Genomic DNA, 20,456 nt, shown 5'->3' on the forward strand with positions numbered 1-20,456 from the left:
TAAATTTATCAAACTAGGCTTTGAGGGCTTGTTTCAAAGCCTAAAGTGTTTTTCTAAGATGAATAATTTTCCCTTAAGTAAAGTCCATGCCAAGAGGAGGTTTCATGTAAAATGGTGACATTTAATTCCCCATCTAAAAAGACATTTTTGACATCCATTTGAAGAAGAGGATATCTTTTAATATAAGCAATTGCAATAAGAGTCCTAAGTGATGTCATGCGACCTACTGGAGCAAAAGTTTCTTTATAACTAATTCCATATTCTTGTGCATACCCTTTGGCAGCTAATCTTGCTTTATATCTTTTAAGGCTTCCATCATTCTTAATCTCAACCTTATCCACCCATCAACACCCTACAAGCTTTTTATCCCCATGAAGCAACAATTTCCCAAGATTTACATTTTTCAAGGGAACTTAATTCATCGTTTGTAGCTTTTATCCATTGGGGATGATCTTTGGCAAAATGATAACAAGTGGGTTCATTAAAGGAATGAATAGCCATCTGACAAGATCTATAGCTGGGAGAAAAATAATCATATGAAATGAACTTTGGTGGCAGTCAAGTCACTCTTTCACATTTGCTAACGTAAGTTTCTTAATTTTTATTAGAAGGATCAGTAATAGACTCATTTCTAACAGAAGGTTCCTCAATGGACCCACATTCAATGAGATCTATCTATGATTGTAGTCTCAAATTAAGGGTTTATAAACTAAATGCAACTTGAATCTTCCAATTCACCTTCTCCACATCCGAGCAAACAACTGAAAACTTGAAAGTGCCTATTGGAAGACAATGCCTTCCTGAATGAATACACCTTTTAGGGTTTAGTTACAAACTTACAATATCTCTTGAAAGTAAAAGATGTTCACTCAATTTTTTAGAAGAATCTTAAAAATCACAAAAATATATGGTTCACACCAAATTCTTGATTTGTGGCTGTGCTCTATATTGATTCAAAGCTAGTTTTTAAGGTAAAAATGATCTTACCAGAACGTATGCTCCTACACGGTTATCAAAAGCAGAGTGTTTGATGATCTTCACCAATGTTCTGAGGCGCTTACCTCGGGATTCATTATTCATCGTTTGATTAAATTCCATTTTCACTATACTGACTTATCTGTTGTGCATACTTCATGTCATCTTTCCTTAGGATTTGTTACCTATTAAAGTTAATTTGTTTGGATATCTAGAAATTTTCTAAACTAGCCTTTGTTCGGAGCTTTAGTGAACATCATAGTCCCCCCTCTCTTTAACGAGACTCTGCTGCACCAGGCTTTGGCGAAAAACCTGGTTACATACCAAGATCAGCTTTTAAATGATTTTGGGAGTCAAACACATAAGGGATCACTATTACTTGTATTTTCTTAATAAAATCTTGAAATTTCCGAACTTAAACAAATACTAATAAAATATGAAAAAGCTATGTTTTCTAGCATTTTTTTTCAAAAATATGCAGAAACATTCACAAAAGGCTTCTCCTGAAAAACAAAAGAAAGAGAAACAGAAATAACTTAAACTCGAAAAAGTATGAGTCAGGCAAGAAACATCTTTAAAAATGCAAAAATACCATGATAAAATTGCTCTATCTTCTTTCAAATACTATTACAAAAATATATTCTAGCAACATTACCTGCAAGCACTTATATGCGACCAATATCAGGACAAATTCCAAGTCCTGTAATACAGGTGACTATAATATTTTATATATATATATATATATATATATACACATTCAGAAAATTTTACTTTTTCATCCTTTCTCCTTAGTTATTTTCCACCACATATGTTCTTGGATCTCCCACATCATTGTTCAAGCCTTTTCCAGCAATTTTCAGAAGTTCAATTTCCTCGTCCTTTTCTATCCACTGGTTTATTTTCCTTTCTTTGTCAAGCTAGGTCTGCTTGGATGGGAACATTTAGGCAAACTTTTCTGTTTGCACTTTGCAGAACCAATTGTTTCATTGCTTTTCACATATTTTAATAACAATTCTTCTGGATTTTACTTTATCAATCAAATTTTAGTTTATGATATGGTTTTTCAAGTAATGACATGTAACAACTGCACTTGGATTAAGACAATGCATAGAGGTATCAGAAAGAATCTTGACTCTCACACCCTTCAAAAACCAATATAGCCACATGATCATAGCAACAACCTTGGCATAGCTTGATAGTTTGCTTGCTGCAAAAAATGCAATCCTCTGTGAGTTATTAATCTTCCAAACATTAAGAAATCATGCTAAGAGTACAGACCCTCACCAACTTATCCGAATCAGCATCGCACAGAACCTCAGTTTGGGTGCACATGAGGCAGAAAAGAATAAAGTAGAAAGCAATTGTTGTTTGACAATCCCTAGAACTGTGGCCAAATAATGCAGATCTAGAGGCACACTAAACAGAATGACTACATGCAAATATGTGCATATTGCCCAGACATAAGAAATAGATCAAGCTTCCAACTAGGGTCATCATGGAGCTTTGCATGTGAAAATGAAAATTCTATCATATGGAGAGCATACTAAACAAGAGTAAAGAACCTTATTTGCACAAGGATCAAGGCTACAAGTCCCTTTACACGGGAACACAAGTGCTATACATAAGGACAAGACAGCTGATTACAGTTGAAGTACTAGTTTACAAAAATGCACTTGCGTATGCCGTATATAGAAATATAGATAGAAGGATAGGCACATTAAAACTATGACAGACATTGTTCACCGACTCATTCCTCAATACGAGTAATGTAGAAGAGTGCACAATTCAAGTTTTCGATACCTCTATGTGGTATTACAAGTGCTACACAAAAGGACCAGAGTCACCATACAGTTGACTACAGTTGAATGACTAGTTCACAGGAGTACCCTTGCATATATGGATATTTCTATAGAAGGGGTAGTCCAACGATACAGGCTCTACACTGAGCCTCAGGTTGAAGAGTGTACAATTCAAGTTTGAATTTCTGTTTTCGTTCTGACGTCTTAGTTTTGTTCATTATTTTATTTTTCACAAAAATATGCATCACATGATATAGCTTCAAGCCGTCAACTACCACAATGTAGCTCAACCTCTTGAAAATACCATGATTTTGAGTATATAAATTATCAAACACTCATATAGATACACTAAACTTGATAATTTGCCATTCCAGTCCCATTTACTTGCTTAAATCAATAGCAATTTTACAAAATTATCATTGCTTAAATGATAAACATACAATCAGAGACAAAAATAATAAGATTAAAAATGAGAGGCAGAAGAATTCATCTCCACGCTCAAAGCATGGTATTTGGAGAATAAACGCACCTAAAGTAGCCTTCCCAACCTGGCCACACAGAAGCTCACTGTTACGGATATATACAAATCCATCATTGGGACACATAGTTCCACGATTTTTCATACAGTTTTTCTCTTTAAGGAAAAGATTCACATAGATCCTCATACTGGCATGTGGACGTATCAACACACTGAATAATTGCTTCCCAGTCCAAAGCTCGATAGGCTGACAAAGTAGATATTGACAATAAAGTAAGAGCAGAGCTTGACAGAACAAATACACTTCCAATAATGAAAAACCACAAGCCTACAGAAGATGACAAATGTCCATGAAACAAACTGGATACAAAAAGTAATGCAACACAATTTTGAAACAAAATCACAGAAAATGCTCAGATGAAAGGAAGGAAAATGTTTCTCCAACGAACAAGCAAGCACAATATATATTCTAACTGTTCATGGAACTAATCCGCTTAATGAAAACCAGTTACAAGAATGAAAGAAGCAAGAAAAAAAAAAACTACACATCAATGTCGGATTCATGATTCAGAAACTGCCAGCCTTGAGAAGCCCAAGAGAATGCCTACCCCTGGCTCTCCTTGACTGCTCAAAGCAATTGGATCCTTTTCCTTGTTTTGAAATAAGAGATCTTTCTCGATTAATCCCCATTGAATGGCAAGTCTTTGTGAAGTAACTCTGAGGCTCAGAAGCTCCCACTCTTTCACAGCCAAGGGTTGCAAGTGAGTGAGCATGAAAGTGTAGAAAAGACAGCAATCAGCAATCAAGATGGGTCCAGGGCACTGTGGTCAGAAAGGTAACCTGGTTTATCTTTGTGGATTTGCATCAAGATCATTACCACAAACATCAGGTTTATTTTTTCCCCAAAAAAGGCTAAAGAACAACAAAATACAGGGAAGCAGGAAAATTGGAAAAAAACCGTGACATTTGAAAAAAGCAAAATAACATTTTTACTTTTTTTAAAATTCTTTTGATATATTTTAAATTTCCACGTCCCTTTTAACATTTTAATAACTATTTAGTTTTTTATCAGTGTTTTTTAGTAAGAAATTTAGTGAAAAATCAAAATTTTCATAATTTTTCAATCTGTTATATTTTAAATTTTTTCAGTCCTCAAGATTTACTTGAGAAAAAAAAAATTCTGGTTAATATTCGAGAAAAGACCTTGTCAATAAAACCCAAAGAACAATATCTGTAATAACAATAAAAATCAAAGTAAGCACAAGATTACACTAGGACTCAACAAAAGCAAACAGTAGAAGATACAAAACCAGAAAGTAGGCATAGGGAACAATCATAATATCTAAGTTAAATTTTGGAACCACTCTACAAAAGAGGATTTGAAGTTGCACAAGGTTTCACTAAAATTTGCTTTAGATGCAAACCTGGATTTTGATTTTACTGAATCAAAACATGTTTTGATTCTATGAACTGTCTGGATTCTGTCCCAAATCTATGTACTCATTTTTGTCATACCCATACCAGGCTTGTGCTTTAGTATTTCTATTACTAGAGCAGATATTGGCATAGGCTCCTGCTAGCAATTAATGCATTTTTCAATCAAAAGGAAAAGCTTTCGAAAGCCAAAACTAAAGTAGTTTGTCAAATGTGCTTCTATGCATCCAAATGTGGAAGCATAACAAGCTAGGAGGACAGAAGGTACTGAATAAAAAGATGCAATTACACAACAAACATGAATCTTAGAAACAAAGTTTCAAGAAGACAGGTCCCCAAGACCTGCATTCCTGAAGGACTGAAAGCACGAGTCGGACATAGGGGAGAAGTCCGAAACAAAGACGAAAAGCTTTGTAGGACCTTCTCCATGGCATCTTCAGTTGACACTTAACATAAATTAGTCGGCATCATATACCAACAATATACACTTGTACGGTTTTTCCTTTACTTGTTTGAGGACAGATGATGCCTTAACATATTGTATAGAAGTGACTTTTTCAAAGGCAAAAGGCTTAAAATAAATTCATCAAAATAAAGTTTCCTATGAACTCCAAAATAATCTCAAATATCAGATTTATGATATGCTCTTATGGTTATCCTACAGCCTGCTGATGTCAATCTGCCCTCCAACATTAGTTGTCTATTTGGACATCCGAGCTCATTGTAATGGGCCATCATGCTCATGAAACATTTATTGTCAAGGTTGGCATCTAAAGTATATCTTAGTAAGAATATATTAGCAAGGACAAAAACTTATCTATGAGTAAGTTGCTAAATGAAATAGTTTTGCATGATACAAAGTGAACATATCTTTTTGTCTTTTGTTACAATTATCTGGGTTTATAATTTATATAATTACAAGGACCCATCAACAGGCAGTAAAGCACCACATGCTCAACACTGCTACGTACAGTTTGTCTATCTTTGGGTATCACCCAAAGTATTGCTGCAATATCAGTCACATCCAATAATTTAGACAAAAAAGCAAGTTGCATTACATTGGCCAGTGTATCTCAACACAAATGGAAACACTACCCAAATCATGTTTTTTATTCCAAAGGGACCATATCATGTCAGTATTGATTAGAATATCCAATAAAGAAAGATAGATATGTATGCACAGATAGAAAACTACAAATTTAAGCATTCAATAACCTATATGTTTTACTTATTTGTCAATGTATTAAACTGTCCACCAAGAACTGCTCTATTTCTGCTTCAATGCCATCAATCTAAAGAGGTCATGTACTATATGGATCTGGACTCATATCTCCAATTATATTATAATATAGGGGCATACAGTCTGGGTGGTGGCAGAGGTGGCATACTTGTAATAAAGGACTGTCGTGTATATTTTCCAGTAAAAAGTCACTGAAGATCTAATACAGAATTATGGCATGCCTAATCTGTTTTGAGGCTGCCGACTTGCTATTGGAAGTTTTCTCTCTCAACTCTCTCATCTTGAACTTCACATGGGGTGCTTCTGGAGACTTTTGATCTAACACAGATGCCAACCAAAACCCAGTGCACCCAAATCAATCCCAAAGTAACAAAAAAAAGAGATGACCAAAGAGGGTTAAAAGAGGAAAGGAACAGCCTATTAGGCTGGTAGCCGCAAAGAAAAGAATGTTCAAGATAGTTGACCAACTTTCTATTACAGATAAAGGAAAAAGCAACTAAACAAAATTTCTAAATGACATAGGGAGACAGTGTCTTCTTAGCACAAAAAATAAAAGACTATTCAAAACTATATTTAAAAACCAGATATTAAGATATACGAAGGACATCTATACTTCGGAAAAATCAATAGTGGATTGGGAATGTAAATGCATCATACATGCACGTGCAAAAGACAAAAAGATGTCAAAGAAATGGAATATCAAAACCTTCAACAAAGCTGGTGTTGGCAGGTCAATTGGATCCATCGCATCCCCCATATATGAGCACATGAGAGAGAATGCAGCGCGGTCATAAAAAGTATCTTTTCTTGTAATAAGGAATGATGAAGTCAAGAAATCTTGGGTTGAAGCAACCAAAATTTGTCCATTTTTAGGCGTGCATAAATTATTTTGCACCTGCAGAATACTCCACCACTTCAGAAAATTAAAATGAAATAGCTAGATTTTAAGAATGAATCAAAACAATATATAGTTTTATGTCAGATGGAATGCGAATTAGTATGAGATAACTGTAAATGAAAATCAGCAGCCATTTATGAACTTCAATCCATAAAGAGAAGCCAAAAGAATGAGTACCAAAGCTAAAACAGCAATAAAGGTTCAAAGGAACGTAATCAACTATTCACAGAAAAGCACTTACAATGTGCAGGAAGGTACAAGCCAAGAGAAAAAAAGGAATATTATTGATTTATAACGAGACTTAAAAGGACAACTTTTGTTGGCTCTTCATGAGCACAAGCATACATTTATACCAAGATTGTTACATGCATAAATCAGCCGTTAGGAAGGGACCAAGGAAAAAAAAGCCTGAAATACCTGAACAATGCAATGAAGCTTTAAAGATGTTCTCAGTAGATGTTAAATACATAAGAAATTTGACACCAAAGAGATAAAATGGGCCATAACCATGTTCCTTTAACAGCATTTGTATCCAGGTCACCGTAAGAGGGATTCAAAATGAGAGGAACAGCAGGGAAGACGTTGGCTCATTCAAACCATAACCCAATGTCAGAAAGTACAGAGTTCAAAAACAGGTGGACAGAAAGAAGTACAAACTACAAACAATTCAAGGCACAAATGTTTCCCAGAGTTGATAATGTGATAATGGGGATAGATGCCAAGTAGGTTCTTCATGTCTCAACATTCAAAACATACCAAAATGTTATTGTATCAACATCTGAATCAAGCCAAACAAAATTTTGAAATCAAGCTCCACCTTTCCACTAAGGAAAGTAGCAAAAATAACCTTTTAGACAACACATTTGCAAGCCTATCAGTGGTAACTAGTTATGTCATTTACACCAAGCACATTAACAGGAAAGATGCTGCTATCGTGTTCAGTCACATAAATACTCCATAAGGCTTCATTTTTGTGATGAAGAATAACAGATAAAACCAAAAAAAATTCAGCTCAATGTGACTAGTATCAAACTGCCTTCAAGCAAGTGTCTGCCAAAATGATTGAGCCTGCCTAATATAGCTTTATTTCTAGTGATGAAGAATCCAGACACATTTAACAAGTTTTTGGTTCTAAATAACGTGAAAAACATGAAAATGACCCTCCTATCACATACAGACTATACAGTAATAAGCACTAGGTTAAAGGGCAACAAATTTTAGGAAATGTAATTCCACCATTTTAGACAAGACCATAAGGTTTCTGATATTCATCAACATAAACCAACAGAGCAACTGGTGTGAAGCATGTTACCCCCATTAGCATGAGCGCTTCAGCACGAGCTTCTTCAGTTTGAGGAATGTGTAAATTCATCTCATCACCATCAAAGTCTGCATTGTATGGGTTGCAAACAGATTCATTAAACCGCAGAGTTCTCCAAGGCATAATTTTGGCCTGAATTAGCATAAGAAAAACAGTGAGTGTTATGAACCTGACATTAGCACATAATTTTATTACATATTGAGGTGCAACACTCATAAATGTTTGAAGTGCTGGTAGCAAATGCAGCTTTTAACGACCTTTCTAATAATATAAACTTTCCATGATAAAAGGCATTTTTGTTCTTAGCACTTTTTTCATATATCAGCAGATCAGAGATAAGGAGATCTCCCTTTCCCTCATTAATTTTCTTTCCTTTTGTTTTCACTCTTCATGAATTATGGACCACAAAAATGGAAACATAAGAGTATAAAAGAAACACGGAATGCAAGCAAAAAAACCACTTTACATGTCAAGAGTTAACTGAAGCTTGCTAAGAAAGGAAGAAGTGGGGGAATGATAGCGCTGAGATGAGATTTAAGATTTCAGAAAGATTTCAGTATATTGAAAAGATTTTTATTTTAAGGTTTCATAAAATAGTGTTTGATATTTTTTTCAGAAAAAATAGACAGCAGCTGTCATGGCAGTGTTGCACTTGTGTTGTGACTTCACTCCATGTAAGACTACTTACAGAACACACAAACTATAGGACCATTTGAAAGGAAGCCATTAAAAACACATCTTGCACCCCAGTGCAATGAATTGGATCAATACCACATCCAATCTGCAAAAATGGTCCACAACCCAATCTACTGGAAAGATTTGCCTTGCTATACTGCACCAATTTGCAGTATACAAACTGGGAAACATGAAACCATTGAACAGAAACATGTCTGCAATGTATCTGCATGGTGAATTGAGTTCGGAGCAACCACAAATGGGATCCAGAAGAGCCCTAACCAATTGTCCGAGAACCTCTCTCACTTCAAGTGTGTTTGACCATACTCAACTTGCATTTCAACCAGCATCTCTGCTCTTCTGCCACTTAATCTTCAGCCTAGAGATTAGCTCTTCTGCCACTTAATGTTCCAGTCTAGAGACTAAAGAAACCATGTCTCCAACCCTTGAGCCTCCATCTCTTGCTTTACGAAATATTAATCAGCTCCATATGTGTTCTGGGCTTTCCATGCTGAACTAGATTAATGAAGATTCCAATGGCACCAAGATTACCACAAAAGCATGCAGCCTTCGGGATCAATAATACATGTGTATTCATCTCCCCAAGTCCTAATACTACATCTCTTGCCAAGTAGGTTCAGTATCTTAAGACATAACAGAGACCATAAACCTGCACACAACCTTCACACTAGATATAGCAATGGTTCTTTACTTTTAAGAAGCTCTGAAAAAGCCATAATCAAGAGATAATGTCCCTTGAATATATGAAGGAAGAAGTAGTTACCCATTGAGATAGATCCAATGGCTTAAAAGCTGGCTTTTGGAGCTAGTCAACAACCAGCTCAGCCGGTCTCTAAAACCAGAAGAAATATGAAATGAAGAAACAAAATACAGAAAAAATAGAGAACAGGGAAGGAAAGAAATAAACACTAATATACTTTGTAATAAATATGTAGAAGAATACATACATGGTACACAAACAACATACATAGTACATACGTATATCAGTACATATAGTTAGCACACCCACACATGTCTACAAATATATATACAAATGACCAATACGATTTATATGTTAGACATGTCGGTCATAACAGTAAGTGGATTTACATCCTTGAGTAAAACTTTGAGGGATTATTTTTACTGACAATAGATAAATTTTTTGGCAAAACAAAAGCAACGAACACCAAGGCATTCATGTGCTATTTAGACAAATTAAAGCTGCCACCATCTAACTGAATTTGGTATAGGGTGATATAAGAGGGTAAATAGAAACATGAAGGCAATATGAAGTAAAAGAATACTCTGTGACACATGATAGACATCCGGTGTAGACTTGGCTGTCTGTTAAAAAGTACAGCATCCCCATCCTCTAAATGTCGCTCAACAATGCAACCATGTTTCAGTTCCTCTGCAATGTGCTCTCTATTACCAAACTTCAAAAACCTAGAAAGACATATATGTCAACCACAAAGTTTATCAAAAAAACCAACAAAAGTTAGCAAATAATGCCATGTTAATAGCTCACCATACTTACTGTTTAGTACCATCAGCAAGAATGACATAATTTGCCCCTGGATACTTTTGTAAACCATTTCGGACACGCTGCCTCAACTTCTCAATATTATGGTGAGATACACGTTCTGGGTAGCTCAATATCTGGGCCATCAGTATGGGGATTCCAACCTGAAACAAAGATTCATGACCCATTGGAGACACGTACAATTCTTGCATGTAAACTGCCACTGGTCAATTGCTGACACTAACCTCTGTAATTTTCAGGTTTGGATCTGGAGAGATAACAGTCCTTCCAGTGAAGTTGACACGTTTTCCTGATAAATTCCCTCGGAACCTTCCATGTTTGCCTTTCAAGCGTTGGACAAATCCTTGCAATGGTTGTGACTGCATGTTTGATGACTGAATACTAGGATGGTCACTATTTATATACAGGCCAACCTCATTCTGAAGAAGTAACCAGTTATCCTACAGAATGAACCAAATGTCATCACAATGAATCTGCAAAAAAATAATGAAATCTGAAAGGAGGTGAACAGAACACAAAAAATAGGGCAGTTATGATGAAAGAAGCATCTCTACCAGAAAACATAAGATCCAAAAGCACCTAAAGGCCTAAGTATGAAGCCACCCACAAATTGTGATCTATGTGCTCATATTGTTTCTTAAACATAGTAGGAAGAAATATCTGTTAAATATCTATGCAAGTCCAACTGAGAAATGAAAAAGAATACTATTGACCAATAGCCACAAATATCGGTTTTAATGGTGAGATTTTTACCAGGTATTTTTTGGCAAAGTTGTTTTACTCTGAAAAATCTTGGGACAATCTTGGCAATTTTTAAAAAATAAAAAATCTAAAAGTAGATAAAAATACAATAAATGAGAAACTAATAAGAAGACATAAAAATAACTAGACTAAATTATAAAGATAATGTTTTACTAATGATAAAAATGACAGTAAATAATTTAATCTAAGGTTAAACAACGACAACTATTAACCCACTTTGCCTCTTCAAAAAACGTTCAAAGGAAAAAAAGTTGTTTCTACATGGTATTTAAGTTTTTAAAAGTTTAAGTTTATTTTTGTACTATAACATAAAGTACAAGCAAAGTTGAAGAAATTTTATAATGAGGAGTCCTCTCATACTCAAAACCCTATCTCTCTCTTCCACACAGCAGCTGTGCAGCAGCCTCTCTCTTTCTCTCTCTCTCTCTCTCTCTCTCTCTGTGTGTGTGTGTGTGTGTGTCTGTGGCAGTTCATTATTTGCCTCACTCGCTGTCATCGGAAAACTTCTCTCTCACTCTCTCCCCTATAGTCATTGGATTAAGGAAGAAGATCTGAAGAAAGACGGAGGTTTGTTGATGGTTTTGTTTTTCTTTTGGTATTAAAGGAAGACATTTTTTTCTCAAAAGAAACTTACCCATGTCATCAGGCCACAGAAAACGTGAAAAATGCAAAAAATATAAGATAAGAAGTTAAAAACGTGATAAATATATTATCATGTTTTTTTTAGCATATATTTTTTGTGTTTTTTTCATTTTTATCATTTTTTTGTTAATGTTGAGATATTTTCAAAAATACTGCAGTATGTGGGTCTATGCTGTTAACTGCAGAAGAAGCATGACAAGAAGTTTTACCATACATCTAAGCCTCCATAACCAATAACTTCAATATTCGCCAGTGGACAGTTATTTAATAAAAGAAGCTACAGATAGGCAACTACTGAAAGTATAACGCCATCTATAAGCATATATTTACTACCTGGTTCCTGTGAAACTACTGGTTTCAAACCATATTAATAGTTTCACTATAACAATCAGAATCAAGATGAATGGACTTATCACATGAATCAGAAGTCAGGATTGCCAACTCCACTACATCTATATACATGGCTACACTATCTTGTCATATTCATACCATTCAAAAAACTTTCTTGCATTTAAAACGGCAAAGTTTTTCTCGGGTATAATATAGAGAGCTTGAAGAAAAGGAAAAAATACGGTAAATTTTTAAAAAAATAAAAATGATGGAAAAATAAAATAAGTGAGAAACTAATAACACGAACATGAAAAATAAGTAGATTTGCAACAAATAAAATTAGAAAATGAGAAAAAACAGTTTGGCATTACAAAAACGTGAAAAAAAAAAGGAAAAATGCATAAAAAATAAGTTTTTACACGTTTTTTGTGCTTTTTTCATTTTAACAGTTTTTTTTAAAAACAGTGTCTTTTAAGTTTTAAATGGCTAATTTATTTATCGCACTTTTTCCAAAAAAAAACGTGGTTCTTGTGACTGTTCTCATACCATAAAAAGTGATACATGGACCCATTCAGACATAAAAGCAGAACAGAGAACCACAATGGAAAGCACAGAAGGCATAAATAACTTTTAAACAGAATTCCATTCAGTTGATCACCAAGGAGCCTTTTTTAACTTAATATAAATTTGTTCAAAGAACTTTTTGCAAGAAACATTTTATTGTGAGCCAAGTGTTGCTAACATGCTCATAAAAAGAGAACATTGTTCAAGAATCCCCACTCTAAAAATAAAATTACCACAAAAACTAAAAGACATTGATAATTGTTAGCAGACACTTCGCGAGACCAGACATACCATACAAGCCTGGGTATTTCCATCTTGCAACTGTAAACGCACAGCATTATTTATTTGAAGTATTGTCTTCAATCTGCTTGTGATGTCATTTTCATTGCTGCCAAAGAAGTAAATCGCAGTAAAAGTAATGCAATTGTGTGCGTGAAGGGAAGCCAATGGAAAAAGTGCTACCTAGTGTTCCTTGAAATTCATGCTTCTGCCATAAAATATGAGGAATTTAACATATATAAAATGAGAACTCTTTAACATAATTTTTTGTTAGGACATTAGAAAAGAAACAAATGAATGCATGTCAATATAAACTTGTCAAAACCTCATTGATCCAGAATCCACAAATGCAGAAGGGCGAATTGGTGTTGGTGGTACGGGAATGTTTGTAATAAGCAGCTTTTCAGGTCTATCATAAAGGTAAAGTATATCTTTATCCTGATAATCAAATCAAAGAAAAATTACAAGGTTAATCATGTATTGTCAATAAGAAGATGCTTAAACTGAAAGGACAAAAACATGGTTCATCAATGCAAAAGAATGCACCTCATCGGTTACTCTCATAAACAGGTGCAAAACTCTTAGTGGGTTCAGGATGCAAATGTTCTTCCCATTTGAATCACTGCTGCAATCCATAAACTTCTTATCGTTTGAATTTGAATATTGATGAGAAATAGCTAGTGCAGGTTGCTGCATGGAAGCCTTTTTCACAGTTCCTGCAATTAATGGGCAGATGAGTTACAAAGAGATTCTCGCAAGAAATATCAAGCAAAAACTGTATATCCAGCATAAAGGTTAAATAAAATCACTTGGATCAGATTGAAGGCTAAGTCACATGGGTGGGGGGGTACAGGTTCAGATACATGCATGGCAACTTTAGGAAATGTAGGTACGGGGGTATGGCAATATATATATATATATATATATATATATATATATATATATATATATATATATATATATATATATATATGAAAAATATCACAAAAAATGAAAATCAAAGCAACATTTAAATAAACAAGTGATATAAATAAAAACATTAAATGTTAATGAAGAATAACTCCCAAAAACAGAACAAAAACTGAGTTAGAAATAAACTAAATAAAGTAAAATTAAGTAATTTGTATAAATTTCGATCTAAAAAATACCCAACTGTGCCCAGATACCCTTTGGGCATGGGTACCGCGACATGGTACACCAGGGAACTTACTGAAGTACCCATATGACTTATATTGGAGGCCGCTCCGAGGGATATTGTATACCAGCTATATTATACAAGAAGAACAGGGTCAGCAACTCCCAGTTTCCCCCTCCAATGAAAAATACTAATTCTTTATTCCCCTTTTTCAAGCTTGGAACCTCAAAACAGCTCACAAACATGCAATACCTGGCTCCAACTCATCATAAATGAAAAATGAAAAGGTGCACGTTGCCAGGAAACACTCATGAATGGTGGGCAACTGGTTGACAGGATAAGTAACTATAAAGATCACTTTAGCCAGTATCATTCCAGAAAGGATATCCAAGAACATGACCCAAGTCATTTGTTCCCAGAAGTCCTTTTCCTGTATAAAAAAGTAAAGGATGCAAAAAGATACTGGAGAACGTTAGGGCAAAAACACAAACTCTAGAGTTGATTGAACTAGAATCTATAATATTCATATGAGATCTTCATAGAAATAAAGATTCATATTCTGTCTTATTTTGTTAAATGAACAAGTGGAACTGGTCATATGGATGTGAACGCTTAAACTGCAGCCTTAGACAATCAAGAAACAACTGCAAGTCTTCTTTGTATACTTTAACGGCTTTGAATTAAACTTTTTATACATTCAGGAGAGATGCACGTTTTTCCTCTCTTTATTTCTCTTCACTAAAAGATACGTCTTGAATGTGTCATTTGACCAAGATGGATGATTTGTCAGTAACATTGGAATATAATACAAATGTTGTTTATCTTGAGAGAGTAATGAATATCTAAGTTACCTATTTAAGTTTGTACCTAGTATCCCTTCACAACTTTATTAGAAGTTAAGAAACTGCAAAGGTGCCACCATTAAGTAGGTGCACACTGCACATATATCGACATGCATGTGTACCATTAAGAGGTATTCCAGAGTCTCATAAACCAATCGTTAAAGCCACCAGGGGGCAGTGCACTCAACACAGAACCAACATAAGCATTCACAGTGAAATGTTTTGTATCTTAGCTGAAGATTTAAAATTACAGAACCATAAGCCACAATGGATAGTAATGAAAGCAGATCTAACCACACAGTACATAGATGAATAAGTATATTCAAGATAATCCAAAATCTGTATCATGAGATAAAGACTTTAATTAGGCACAATTGAAAGATAAATTATTCATGTGATAGCAAGATCAAAGAAACCCAACCATTGTAATCCCCACAGTGAGGGCAGATATGAACGCGTTTGCATATACCAATGACCTTTTTCAAGTAAGCTTTCTTTTGCAATGCCTCCAATCTTGGATTTCTCATGTTCTTCAGAAGTGCTTTGCGTTCATTCTCTGGAAGAAGTATGTGTGCACACGACTATGAAGAAACAAAAGTCAAGCATAAGCAATTAAGAAAAGTGACCAAGAAATTTGACACCTACACTTAACGTAATTTCAAATACCTTGCAAATACACTGTAAGATTGTCTGAATATCCTTAAAATATCCAATATGAAACACAGGAAGAACAAGCTTTAGATATCCAAAATGGCCTGGACAATTGGTAAAATCAGCATGGCAAGTGGCACAGAAACCACTTTTACTTGAGATGCCCTGGAAAATGAAGAAATTGTGAAATAAGTTTATATACAATGATACATATATATATACATACATATATATATATATATATATATATATATATATATATATATATATATATATATACACACACACACACTAAGAATCTCTTGCCAAGCCCAACAATGAGACAGGTTTTAAAAGCAAAGTCTTTTCAACAGTAACAGCAAGTTTGTAAAGAGAACAGCAACCAAACATCAATGGATCATCTAATCTAAAATTTGCAGGAAGGCACAAAAGCCTGATATAACATATTTTTCATGCAATGTTTCTGACCCCAAACTATGAGATACAAGCTTAGCATCACTGAAGGGTTAAATGTGTAAATCAGTTTAATGTAAGTTAACCAGAGTGGCTGTAAAATTGGATAACTATGGAATTGCTCAAGACAGCCCCATGATTGTTGTTATTCCTAGAAACTACAAGATACATGCTCAGAGACACCAAAGAGTTCATGTCTAAATGAGTTCCATAAAGAAATTAAGCATAGATTATTGAGGCTACAAAATTTGATAATTTTGGATTTGCTTGAGACAGTCCAAAAGATATTGCCATTAATACTGACTGGAAAAACTTGAAGTGTTTAGGTGCTTCTTGAGCATGTCCCTTATTCAGCTGCATTTCAAAATGAATCTAAGGGGCATCAAACTTCGTCGTTAAATATCCATATAAGAAACACTTTAAATAGTCCAAACAGCTTGAAGCATAATAAGAAGGGATCCTGAACTGAGAAGCAAAGAAAGATACCATTTCATGAATGACAAGTTCAAGAATAGAAACTTGGCTCACAGCCTCATACAGAAGCTTCCCCAGGTTATAATGGGCAAACATTTAAACCATTGTCATGAATATTTTGAGCTTTCACTAGGGAAGTAGAATTTTTGTTACTTTACTTTTTCTCGGAAAATCCTCAGCGGTACAAAAAACTAAGAAAAATAAAAAACAATATAAAAAATTGTAAAAATAATGAGTTTTCTACTAATTTTATTACAGAAAAATTGGTAAAGAATTGAAAATTCAAAATTATTATCAAATGTTTTTTTGGAAAGTCCCAAGAAAATATCATAATATTGTTGTGATATTTTCATTTGGGTAACATTACCACAATAAATTCCAATTTTTTCCACTTCCTTTTGGATGTTTTCTTATTTTTGTCATTATACTTGAAAATATCGCCGATATTTATGAAATGATCTAAATAAAACAATAAAACATGCATAAGTTGCATGAGGCTCTACCATTAGCAACCCATCTTGCATTATTTTTTAAAACCTTCAAGATTGATTTCTTCTTTCAGTCTATGCTGCTTCCATACTTCACAGTTGTATTTAGAGTTTTAAACAAAAGAAGTTGCAATATATATCAAACAAACTTGCTGCACCAAGCAATGTCTAGAATCCAAGCTTTACTAGTATAGATTCAGTTTGCGTCTAACACATACAGCTAATATAAGACTGATGTCATGCTAACAGAAAAATTAAGAGACCAAGGCAACATTGTCTCAGTTTAGATTCAGTAATGCAGAAAGCATTTGCTTGCCATATGTATGTCAACCATTTAAACTATTCTCGACATCCCTATTCAACAGCTCAGCTGTATCTGAAAACAGATCTCTCACTTGCAGTCAAGAAGAAATGTCCTATACACCAATTCTCCAGGTGTGATAAATCATGATGAGAGCAGTCTTACTTAGAAAGCTCTTTATGGCATTAAGGACATCAATGTAAAACTCCCACTGTCTATTTGAATGGGTGGAAATACTCATGCCCAAGTGTCACGCATGGCCATGTCAATGGAACACAACTATTGACATGTGTAGGCACGACAAAAATTGACAAATTTAAATCTATGTTAGGACAAGTCCAGTTTTCTCTCTCTAGCTGAAGGGCTTCATTTTACAAATAACTTATTTTGTAACTTATGCTCATATTTCAAGTTTGTTATGTTTCCTAAAGATGCTCCTCAACGTTTGCATCTTTATGTTTGGCAATGTAAAGGAGCTGCCACTGTTCAGACATGGCCATTTTGGACTATAAATTAGTACCAGTATGAGACACACCAGATACCGTGCACCGTGTATAGTCCAGAGATAGACAATAGCTTAGATTGTTATAAAATTTATTCAGCAGTACAATTACATCCAAGGTTTCCACTTTGTGACCCAGAATTAGCTCTAAGACAACCGAAGAATTTTTACTTATTCATCTATCGAGCAATTCCGTCAAGTAATTCTCAACAGAATCATGCAAATGCCCACCCTCAATAGTCAATATCAAGCATTCCATATGCCTGAATTCCCAATAGAGTCAAGCAATTGCTAAAGCTCTTTGGTTACAGATTCGTATGAAATTCACAAGGCATTCGCCACATTGCAATCAAGAACTCTCAAGATTTCAAACCAAATAAAGAACAAAAAAAAAGGGGGGGGGGGGGGGGGGGGGGGATGGGGGGGGAGCAGAACCACATTAATGAATGCAAGGAAACTAAGAAAAGATGCCCAACCGTACCATGCGCCTGTCCAGTAATCCATGAGCGACAGGCTCCCGGTTTATTTCGTAAAAAACTGGCTTATGCACTTGTACTTCCGCAGCGTTCATGACCTCCGTACCCGAGAAAGTCGAGAATTGGATGCTCTTTCTGAATATCCCATCAAACAATAAACAAAAGAAAATGTTCAACACCTCTATGCAAAACAGATGGAATTTCAATAACTTGCAGAGAAAGGGTCATCAAGCAGGAATGCAGACGATTGTGTCTTACATCTTCCGCGGGCCGACTTCGTCGGCATATGGTTGCTTTGTGAAGTTGGTCATTGATGCCATCTTTTATGAGAAGAAGCCGCAACCCACACAGAACTCCGCACATAGAAGAATTTCAACTTCAGTAGCGAAATGTAGACTCGAGAGAATGATGATTGAACCCCCCCTTAGGATTTAGAAAGAAGGGTTATCAAGGCTCGGGAGAAGGATGATAAAACCCCGCTTAAGACTTAGAAAGAAGGATTATCAATTTCATGGCCTCGTCTCACAGCGAGAGAGAGAGAGAGAGAGAGTTCAATTGGCACTCCCGCCCAAGGCCCTTCCACTGCCTCTCTCTCTCTCTCTCCGTTTGCGTAAAAGGTCTGCAGAAAAAAATACTTGCAATTGCATAATAGGGTTAGCCCGTGAATTTGTGAGCCGCCATTGGAGGGTGCGCACCGAGCCTGTTGAGCCTGACTCGGGCCGCCTTTAAATTTGAGCTTCGGATTAGCTTTCAGGCGGGACTGATCCAAATAAATCAAACTCAGCCTAATAACTTATTTAAACTATTAATTTATTTAATTATATATATATTATTTTACTATAAATTATATTTATATATTATATTTATATAATATTATTATCTTTCTATACAAATTTTATTTTAATAGGGATAGGCCCAGGCTGCGGTTGTGGACAGTGGCCCAACCCCAAGTCTGGCTCGAACTTGACTTCTTATTGGTCTGAACTAATAACCTCGTCGGCTCGATTCCTAGTCTTATTAATAGTGACCTAAAAATTAGGTCCACAATATAACCGTTTGTAATCAACAAAATATTTTAAAAGGTCATTAACATCCAATAAATCATATGGTAACAATAATAGACAGTCAACACTTTATTTCATGTTACCATCATATAATATTAACCTAAAAAATAATACAATTATCATATAAACAGCATACTACCATTAAAATATTTCATGTCATAATATGTTGTTGATAGTTTGTTTTATGTAATATATAATTAAGAGTTGATGTTTTGGTGCACCATATAATAAAAATGTTTCATCTGCTAAATGTGCCTAATCTAATGCACAAAGATTTGCTAGCTTCAAATGAACATCAATCTCTCGATAGATTAAAAAAATAACCATATGAAAGCGAAACATTGTCTCTAAAACAAAACACATTGCAAGATACTAGTTAGATGAAAAATAAACCAAAGAAAAGCCCTACAAAAGCATGATGAAAGTCTATGAGAAAATCGTATATTCAATTTTTTTAAAAGCTGATGGCATCTGGTGTCATGATCTATTATTAGAAACATCTGATAAAATTCGAATGATATGGAAAAGATTTTGTTCATTATGATAAAATTATCAACCTTGAGCCAAAAGCTGAATTCATTATGTTCGGTAAGAGGAGCTCAACTTATTAAGTTGAACCCCTTCCTTCTGTTTCTTGTTCTGAGGATTCAAAGAACATGCTTCGCGATCATTTATAATTTAGAGGAATAGCATATTGGGTCGTGATTTGTATCACAAATCCCTTTGACAGGGGGGCGGGAACGGGCTCGCAGGAACCCTGGTCCCCCTAATTTAAAAAAAAAAAAATACATGTAAAAATTTAAAAAGAAATTATTCATCTTATACAAAAAATTTGAAAATTTATATTTCAATTTTGAAACTTTAATTTATTCATCAAACTACAATTCCTCATTTCATGCAAAAAGAGAATTTTAATTATAGAATTCTATAATTCCAGCCTCACTTTACACCCCCAAGAAATGTATGCCGAGTCCTTAGTTTTGAAAAAGAAATCAGTACTGCAAGTCTGCAAAAATCAAAAAGCAACTGAATAATTAACTTGCATTCAGATATTTCAATTTTTTTTGGAATTAAGTTTTTGAAAACAAAAATATATACATGGAATAAATCACAAATTCATTTTTTTGGAA

The 20,456-nt window shown here is 34.7% G+C and overlaps 1 protein-coding gene across 1 annotated transcript in view; it reads right to left on the minus strand.

The window, feature by feature from the left end:
* Positions 1 to 18,876, minus strand: part of LOC116254734 (DNA-directed RNA polymerase III subunit 1) — a 57,152-nt gene extending 38,276 nt beyond the window's left edge. The window contains exons 1-13 of the mRNA XM_031630283.2: positions 18,521 to 18,876; positions 18,268 to 18,397; positions 15,584 to 15,733; positions 15,339 to 15,498; positions 13,487 to 13,656; positions 13,266 to 13,378; positions 12,953 to 13,049; positions 10,588 to 10,803; positions 10,358 to 10,506; positions 10,125 to 10,266; positions 8,137 to 8,277; positions 6,633 to 6,821; positions 3,304 to 3,499 (exon numbers count right to left, since the gene is read on the minus strand). Coding sequence (XP_031486143.1) covers positions 3,304 to 3,499; positions 6,633 to 6,821; positions 8,137 to 8,277; positions 10,125 to 10,266; positions 10,358 to 10,506; positions 10,588 to 10,803; positions 12,953 to 13,049; positions 13,266 to 13,378; positions 13,487 to 13,656; positions 15,339 to 15,498; positions 15,584 to 15,733; positions 18,268 to 18,397; positions 18,521 to 18,582 — 1,915 coding nt within the window. The 5' untranslated portion in view covers positions 18,583 to 18,876. The remainder of the gene's footprint in view (positions 1 to 3,303; positions 3,500 to 6,632; positions 6,822 to 8,136; positions 8,278 to 10,124; positions 10,267 to 10,357; positions 10,507 to 10,587; positions 10,804 to 12,952; positions 13,050 to 13,265; positions 13,379 to 13,486; positions 13,657 to 15,338; positions 15,499 to 15,583; positions 15,734 to 18,267; positions 18,398 to 18,520) is intronic.
* Between the last annotated feature and the right edge of the window lie 1,580 nt (positions 18,877 to 20,456).

The sequence above is a fragment of the Nymphaea colorata genome, chromosome 5, assembly GCF_008831285.2.
Source record: "Nymphaea colorata isolate Beijing-Zhang1983 chromosome 5, ASM883128v2, whole genome shotgun sequence".
Taxonomy (NCBI): Eukaryota; Viridiplantae; Streptophyta; class Magnoliopsida; order Nymphaeales; family Nymphaeaceae; genus Nymphaea; species Nymphaea colorata.